General features: G+C 38.5%; 1 protein-coding gene across 10 annotated transcripts in view; it reads left to right on the forward strand.

Annotated features, from left to right (window-relative positions):
* The window catches only part of DISP1 (dispatched RND transporter family member 1), an 89,264-nt gene extending 80,451 nt beyond the window's left edge, over positions 1-8,813 (forward strand). For all 10 annotated transcript variants that reach the window (XM_080586656.1, XM_080586659.1, XM_080586658.1 and 7 more), the window contains 2 exons: positions 1,335-1,432; positions 5,158-8,813. In XM_080586656.1, the coding sequence (XP_080442782.1) occupies positions 1,335-1,432; positions 5,158-8,802 (3,743 nt within the window). In that variant the 3' untranslated portion in view covers positions 8,803-8,813. The remainder of the gene's footprint in view (positions 1-1,334; positions 1,433-5,157) is intronic.
* Positions 8,814-9,015: the final 202 nt, after the last annotated feature.

The raw sequence follows: 9,015 nt of genomic DNA on the forward strand, positions 1-9,015 counted from the left end.
GGCTCTGTTGCTGCTACTTGTATGTGTGAAGACTGATAACAGAGCACAAAAACGTAATTATGAAGTTATTTGTTTATATTATTGACCTGAGAGAGAAAGCAATGAGCAGTAAAAACAGGTGAAAAACAGATTTATTTATTTTTCAATTACACTGAGGTTTTACATGTAAAGTGAGACAGTATGAACAATGTCATCATTGTGAGCAGAACCAAATTAGACTGAAAAGTTATTTCATAAGGAAGAGGAAATGTATTAGAAACACTACTGAGCATTAACTATAGCTTGAAGCAGAATTAACTCCCGCCAGCTATTTCTGTATAGTCTCATTCTTTCCATTACTGTTCCTGCATAGTCTCAGTTGTGTCAGTCGTGAAGGGATTGTGCTTCTATGGGAGTTTCCAGTTTGTTATGTAAAGAAATCGGTTGTTTTCCTCTTGACCCGTATTGGTCATTGGTATCCTTCTGTGTCTGCTCTAGGATCAGCAGATTTCAGTTTCCTTGATCCTAAAGCACAGCCAGAGATCATAAGGCACTACCACTGAGTATTTTCATTGCAGTTCTGTGAAGGGCAACAGCTCTGCATATTCTCAGCAGTGGGAAAAAATCAACCTTTTGTTTTTGGAAATATAATTAAAGTGATAATGTTTCTTAACCCAAAGTACCATATATTGTTACTCAGTACCATATATATGTCCATGTATATATGTTTCCCTTGTCAGCTATGCATAAAGGACTTCTGCCACTAAGTAATGATTTCTTTTTCTAAAAGCTGTCTTCTAATAAATATGATTTAATTTTTAATTTAAGCTGCATGTATCTAAACTGTAGAATTATTTAAAATGGCCTTACGGATATCACAATTTCCACTGCAGTCATTTGCTTCTAAAGCAAAAAGTCTTGTAGAAACATCTTTATAATTATTATTTACATTCCTGAATGTCTTACTAAATCAGCCTTTGATTTCTATTATCTATGCACTGACATTATGCTGTGCCAATAATTTCATAGTTTGCTGATTAGATCTTCTGTTGTTGGATTTTTTTTTGTTTGTTTGTCATAGTTCAGAAGATAACTTGCTTGAATAGAAGTCTGTAGAGCTTCTAAGTGGTATATAATATTTAAGATGCCATGTTTACTACAAGCACTTTAAGGAAACTGAAACTTTCATGTGGACTAAGTCTTACAGATAAATATATTATCATCTTAAAAAGGAGGTGGATTCCCATGACCTGAAAAAAAAATTCATTGGCATCATTGGAATGGTGGGATTTTACATCAGTATTTGATGTCAGACACAACCAAATAGTCCATAAACCGTCCTCCTGTAATTTCAGGTGATCGCTATTCACGAGTGGTTTTTACATCAACAGAAGGAGAGAATTTATGGAATTTGAATGCAATTAAGTCAATGTGCAATGTAGATAACTTGAGGGTAAGTAAAGATGTTGTATTATTATTTAATATGCAGATAGAAAGCATTTATTTGAGCTTCATTTTGCTGCCCATTGTCATCCAACAGTATATGAGAGCGTTTGACATTGTTCACATCCTTGTAAAATGGTCAGTCTGTGTACAGAGGAAGATAACAAACAACAATCTCTACAATTAGATTATACAGAGGAATTTGTTTTTGCTACTAATGCCATCCAGAATGGGGTGGAGGAGGATTATATATTGTCCTATGTATAGGACGATACCAATCATTGCAAAACAATGCTGTCTGAATAAAAAATAATACATCTGTGTAAGAAAATAAACACAGTTAATTACCTCTGAAAAATACTGTTTTTAATGCTCACATTACTTCTGATGACTTTTTCCCTCCCTGTACGCATACTTTTATAGTAAAATGGTATTTCAAATATGGCTTTACTTTCTGAGGGAAGCATGAAAGTAAAAAAACAAGCACCACACATCTTGACTCCATGAAAATAGCTCATCCTTCAGAATAAGAACACCTGAGAAAATAAAATGTTGTCTCCTTCAGCCACATCCAGAATGATGTAAATATTCATAAAGAGTATTTGTTGCAGATAATGTTTCTATGGATCTGTGTTGTAATTTACGTATTTACTTGAGAATAATCAGGCACATCAGCTGAGCACAACAGTAGCGCAGCATGATAGTGGCTTGGTTTTTTAGCTAGGTAGTTGACAAAATAAACTGATATGTTTAGGTGTTTTAGGTATTGCTGGTTGGTATATGTAAATGTGTAATAAAAATAAGACACTTGGGGTTGAGAAAAGGCTGAAGCTTTTTTCCTTTTTATTTTTTTTTTAAATGCTTGCTATTTACAAGTAACATTTCTAAACAATTCTAACAATTTCTGAGCATTTCTAACACTTTTTAGAACTCAAATGAAGTGCTGACGTAAGTCCCACTTCTAAACGTGAAGTTCAGCTAACAACCAGTCTCTAGAGAGGAGGCTGACTTGCCCTGTAGCTATCAGAAGAAATTGACACTTCTGTGGCCTTCCAGTCTTACCGAATCTCCTCTGGCTGTAGTCAGTTTTGTTGTTGAATTCATCACTGTTGAGGGTCAAAATTCTGTTTCTGTTCAAATGAGTGGCAAAACTTTCTGTATTCCAAGATTGGACAGTGTTTTCTGGAAATGTGAACCTTAGTGTTTATGTAATTTTTGAATGACAAGTGGGATTTCAGCACCACGTAGTATTTGCTTTTAATATGAGCTAACAATATATCCTGTGTGATAATTGTATTCCCATCTGCTTGTATCTACTTTAACTGTATATTTTACTGACAGTCAGGGGCTTCATTGTACAGCTGCTCAGCATATGGTAGTCCTATAATCTTCATGGAAATATTATATACAAAATAGCTGTAAGAAATGTTGTAACTACTTGAATGAGAAGAGCCCTTTCTTTCAGCTGGTAATTGCAGGATGTTTTCCCTATAAACCGTAAACAGTTATTTTATAAACTTCAAAGACTGTAAATTATCTTCTCAGACTGCTTCCCCAAAAACACGTATTTGTGATTTCTGTCACTTCATATATCCATTTGGGCAGGTCTGCCTACAGACGCAGCATGTGCGCAGGTTGCACTGCTTGGTTTCTTTAGTTGTTCCAGAACAAATGGAAATCTTGCCAGTGGCAGACCAAGTTAGGCAACAGCAAAATGGCCTTTGCCATACCTTTGGATCACTAACAAAGCCCAATGCTACAATGTATTAACATTTTACATAGTGTTTTAATAAGCTATCCCAAGCTAAATTTTGCATTTTAATTTCTCATTTCCAGCTGCCAGCTCATGTTACTTTATCTTTGGCAGCAGTTACTTTACCGGTGAATGTTTATGGCCTGCAGCAAGTGTTGAAGAACAGCATATAACCCTCATTGTCCTGTTTTGAACTTGAATATGCAGAGAAGACAATACAATCCTTTCCTACCAATTTGCCTGCCTGACCCAAGGGTTTGCCTATTATATCCTCATAAGATAAACCTGGAGGTGTGCCATGAAAAACACAGATAGGCTATTCCAGTGCTTCCTTTTATTTAATAGGTTGTTCGGTTTTTCCTGTGTTTGCATGTGTGAGTGTTTTTATCTGGAAACAATCAAATGTGAATTATCCTGGTTTTTTGGAATGCCAGTTTGTTATTGTTCAGAAATTGGTTGACAAAATTAAGTCCATATTAAAGCTTTTATAACTGTCATGAGAATCCCCAATTGCAAGGTTTTGTCTGCATTATAAATGATTGCTAATAATAAACCCATGCAATTTTGCTAGAAAAGCAAAGTAGTATGTTTTGAATTGAGGTGATCTAAAATATACATGGGTAATGATTTCTGGTCCCAATCCTGTAAACTCTTAAGCACATAGCTTTAATGACTTTATTAAAATGTGTTCATTATAGGCAACTTGATTAAGACTGAAGTTTTACATGTATCTAAGTATTTGAAGGATTAATTCTAATTCAGCACATACAACAAGCCAGAAAATTTTGTATAGCAGCAGACATGAAAATTTTAAGACTTAAATTCCCTCTGCTGCATAAAGAATGAGTTTTACCAACTTGAAAAAATTTCCATGATCTAACATTGTTACTTAGCAGTTTCAATTTTACTTAAAGATGCTTTAATTTTGCCAAAAGTGTCTTATGGCAGTTTAGTTAAGTCCTGCACTTAGTAGTTTCAACTAAATCTGGAATATTCTTAAAGTCAAAGAAGACTTTCCACATACCAGATTAACAGTCATTTAGGCAAGGAGATTCCTTAACCAAAATGTTAAAACTGCTATCATTTTCATAAAGCTCTGATAGAAGTTCCACGGCTTGGGGCATTGACTTGAGCTGACAACAGAGGTTCCCCTCACTGTGACCTAGCTCTGTGCCTTGTCTGCATTTGCCGCTGGTGCCTGGTTGTCCCTGTAACTTCTCTGGGCTTCCTGCTGCATCTTTCTCTGTTCCTTCACTCTTGTGCTGACCCACGGGACTTCTTCCCATGGTGGGTGCAATGTTCAGAGGCACGACTGCCATCTCTGTGCAACAACACTTATTTTATGGGGCCTTATGCCACAGATGAATTATGTTGTGACTTGGAAATCTCTGCATGACTTGGACAAGCAATGCCTAGGCAGCAGCATGCTGACCTGTTCGGGAGAAATGTTTGTCAGCTATATGAGAGCAAGAAAAAACTCAAAGTGAGGGTTGTAGAAGATAGGTCAGATGATGGTAGTCGTTGTAAAAGCTGTCATGTCCTTTCTTCTGGATGGTAAATCCCTGCTTCTCCTAGGAACGTCAGTATGTGATTGAAAGCAGAATGAAACTTTGTTAAGGTATAGCTGATGGTCTCTTTTCAGGACTATAGTATGAGATAATAGAAGAGAATTAACCACCCTCAGTCTGGAAGAAAACTCAGTGCATCTTCAAACAATAGAAATACAGTATTCTTAACTCTTCTGCCAAATCTACACTGCGTTGACAAGTCAGAACACTGAGTTACTGCTGGTTCAGTCTGGTGTATATAAGAGGACACTGATCAAAACCAATGCATGCAGAAATAGGAATTTAAAATGTTAACACAAAAGGACTGTAAACTGAATTTTTGTCACTTAAGGATTTTTTTGTGTGTCTGAATGTTTCTAAAAATTCAGGTGGTTACTTTAAAATGAATTTTTGGCTCTGCCTGTTTTTACACAGATCAGATCCCATTCCCAGTTTGGCGATCTCTGCCAGAGAGCCACTGCTGCTTCGTGCTGTCCCAGCTGGACTCTGGGCAACTATATTGCCATTCTAAACAACAGGTCATCGTGTCAAAAAATTGTAGAACGAGATGTCTCTCACACCCTAAAGCTGCTTCGCACATGTGCCAAATACTACTACAATGGGACCCTGGGGCCGGACTGCTGGGATATGAATGCCAAAAGGAAGGACCAACTCAAGTGTACAAACGTGCCTCGCAAATGTACCAAGTACAATGCTGTTTACCAGATCCTTCACTATCTAGTGGACAAGGATTTCCTAAGCCCAAAGACAGCTGACTATGTCTTACCAGCTTTAAAATATAGCATGCTCTTCTCTCCAACTGAGAAAGGAGAAAGCATGATGAGTATTTACCTAGACAACTTTGAGAACTGGAACTCTTCTGATGGTGTAACAACTGTCACGGGGATTGAGTTTGGAATAAAACATAGTTTGTTTCAAGATTACCTATTGATGGATACTGTGTATCCTGCCATAGCCATTGTAATTGTTTTATTAGTTATGTGTGTATACACGAAGTCCATGTTTATCACGCTGATGACTATGTTTGCAATAATTAGTTCCTTGATTGTTTCTTATTTTCTCTATCGGGTAGTATTTAATTTTGAGTTCTTTCCATTCATGAATCTCACGGCATTAATTATTCTTGTTGGGATCGGAGCGGATGATGCTTTTGTATTATGTGATGTTTGGAACTACACAAAATTTGATAAACCTCATGCTGGAACTTCTGAGACAGTGAGCATCACATTGCAGCACGCTGCTCTTTCCATGTTTGTCACCAGTTTTACTACCGCTGCTGCCTTCTATGCTAATTATGTCAGCAATATCACAGCAATCAGATGTTTTGGTGTTTATGCCGGCACTGCTATATTGGTAAATTATGTTTTGATGGTTACCTGGCTACCTGCTGTAGTCGTATTACATGAACGGTATCTTCTCAATATTTTCAGTTGCTTTAAAAAACCTCAGCAGAGGGTATACAACAACAAAAACTGCTGGACAGTGTTGTGCCAAACGTTCCACAAGATTATTTTTGCAGTCTCAGAAGCATCCAGGATATTTTTTGAAAAAGTTTTGCCATGCATTGTTATCAAATTCCGTTATATTTGGCTTTTCTGGTTCCTTGCCTTAACAATCGGTGGAGCATATATTGTGTGTGTAAATCCAAAGATGAAATTGCCGTCATTGGAGCTCTCTGAGTTTCAGGTATTTAGGTCTTCTCACCCATTTGAACGATATGATGCAGAATACAAAAAACTTTTTATGTTTGAACGTGTGCACCACGGAGAGGAGCTCCACATGCCTATTACAGTAATCTGGGGTGTCACTCCTGAAGATAATGGTGACCCTTTAAATCCTAAAAGTAAAGGAAAGCTGCAACTAGATAGTAGTTTTAATATTGCTAGCCCCGCTTCACAGGTTTGGATTTTGCGCTTCTGTCAGAAGTTAAGAAATCAAACATTCTTTTATCAGACTGAAGAGCAAGACTTCACAAGCTGTTTTATTGAAACATTTAAGCAGTGGATGGAAAATCAGGACTGTGATGAGCCATCTCTCTACCCCTGCTGCAGCCACTGGAGCTTTCCATACAAACAAGAAGTTTTTGAGTTATGCATCAAGAGAGCTATAATGGAGCTAGAAAGAAGCACAGGGTACCATTTAGATAGCAAAACCCCAGGGCCTCGCTTCGACCTTAATGACACCATCAGGGCAGTGGTGCTGGAGTTCCAAAGCACCTACCTCTTCACACTGGCTTATGAGAAAATGCATCAGTTCTACAAAGAGGTTGACTCATGGATTTCAAATGAGCTTAGTTCTGCTCCTGAAGGCCTTAGCAATGGTTGGTTTGTAAGCAATTTAGAATTTTATGATCTTCAGGACAGTCTTTCTGATGGTACTCTTATTGCCATGGGTCTTTCGGTTGCTGTTGCATTTAGTGTAATGCTTCTTACAACTTGGAATATAATTATAAGCCTTTACGCAATAGTTTCAATAGCTGGAACTATTTTTGTCACTGTAGGTTCTCTGGTTCTTCTTGGATGGGAGCTGAATGTGCTAGAATCTGTCACTATTTCTGTGGCTGTTGGCTTATCAGTAGACTTTGCTGTTCATTATGGAGTGGCTTATCGCCTTGCTCCTGACCCTGACCGAGAGGGAAAGGTGATTTTTTCTTTAAGCCGTATGGGTTCTGCTATTGCAATGGCTGCACTGACAACATTTGTAGCTGGAGCAATGATGATGCCCTCTACAGTGTTGGCATACACACAGCTTGGCACTTTCATGATGCTTATAATGTGCATTAGTTGGGCTTTTGCAACGTTCTTCTTCCAGTGCATGTGCCGATGCCTTGGACCTCAGGGCACTTGTGGCCAAATCCCGCTACCAAAAAAATTGCGGTGTAATGCCTTCTCTCAGACCCTTTCAGGAGCCCAAGGAGGCAGAGGTCAAAATAAATCGCATCCCATTAGCAAGTATCAGCTGGACTCCAGAAGTCAAAAACCAGAAATGGAGCATGAGCACTATGAGCTTGAACCGCTGGCATCACAAGCTGGTGTCTGTAACCCTGCAGAGAAAGTGACGTATGAGGAAACTCATATTTGCTCAGAACTCTTCAGTAGCAGGTCCCAAAACACCTGCATGCCTATGCATTCGGTATACAATAGTGAAGTGAGCAAAAGCATAAAAAACGTTGCTGGTTCAGCTGTGTTACAGTCTATCGACCAACATGCTCTATGCCCAATTTTCTCTCAAAACAGGCAGTGCAGCTGTCCAGATCCATATAAACAAGTAGCAGTCCAGTGGAGTCCGCACTCCTGTCAACAGCTAAGCAATCCCTTCTGTTACCAGTGCTCTCCTTCACCTGGAGCTGTACAGATCCCAAACCCTGTGGGTCCCATAAATGCTTTACAGCAAGCTGCTGAAGGTTATGTGCACCCAGTCCAGCATGTCCTCCACTGCAGTTGCCTCCAAGGAAGGCTCAAAAGAACGATGACGCAGAACTCGCTGCCTAAAAATTTTTTCCTCCAGTCAGTGCAACAGTTTCAGACACATCAGAGAATAAACAGGACAGATTCACACGCTCACCAAAACCCGGAGGAAAACATGAGAACAGTTCCAAAGGTAATGAGTTCCTCGCAATTTCTCTGCCGCAGTGTAGGTCCTCTCATTGTTCATTGCTCCGAATGTGAGAACAGTGTATCCAACAACCACAAGGGATTCTGCCAGAAGACGGACAAGTGTGATGAAAAGGGTGGCACAGAAGCAAACGGGGTTGAAAGCAAGAAAGCCTCTATGTCAAAGCAGAAAAAGAAAGCTGAGAGCAAGATGATAGATCAGCGTTCTTTGCAGAACGACCAGGTTTTGAATGCTGACCAAAATGATGAAAACCACCTGCTGAATAGGTCAGTGGGAGAGGCTCACTGTGAAGGTTGCCATGAAAATTCACACTGTTGTAGCAAGGCTGTGACAGTGAAGTGCAATTCTGTTGATTGTCAAATGCCAAACATCGAAGCCAATGTGCCTCCTATGTTAATGCGCCCAGAACTTTCCAATGAAAGTTTGTTAATAAAAACACTATAATAAATCTTTAATTTGGCCACTGTGTGTCTTTCTTATAGAAGTAAGTTTAAATCATTAAACAAGAAAGTCCTGAGTAAATATGAATTAAAATTTGCATTTTGGAATGAAAAAATATATATTTTATAGAAGAGTAACCTTTATATATTTCATAAAGCCATTACATGTAGTAAAGCCTGATGTTGTCTAGATTTTTTTCTGTAACTGTAAATTAGA

The sequence above is a fragment of the Anser brachyrhynchus genome (genome assembly GCF_964034855.1).
Source record: "Anser brachyrhynchus genome assembly, chromosome: 3".
Classification (NCBI taxonomy): Eukaryota; Metazoa; Chordata; class Aves; order Anseriformes; family Anatidae; genus Anser; species Anser brachyrhynchus.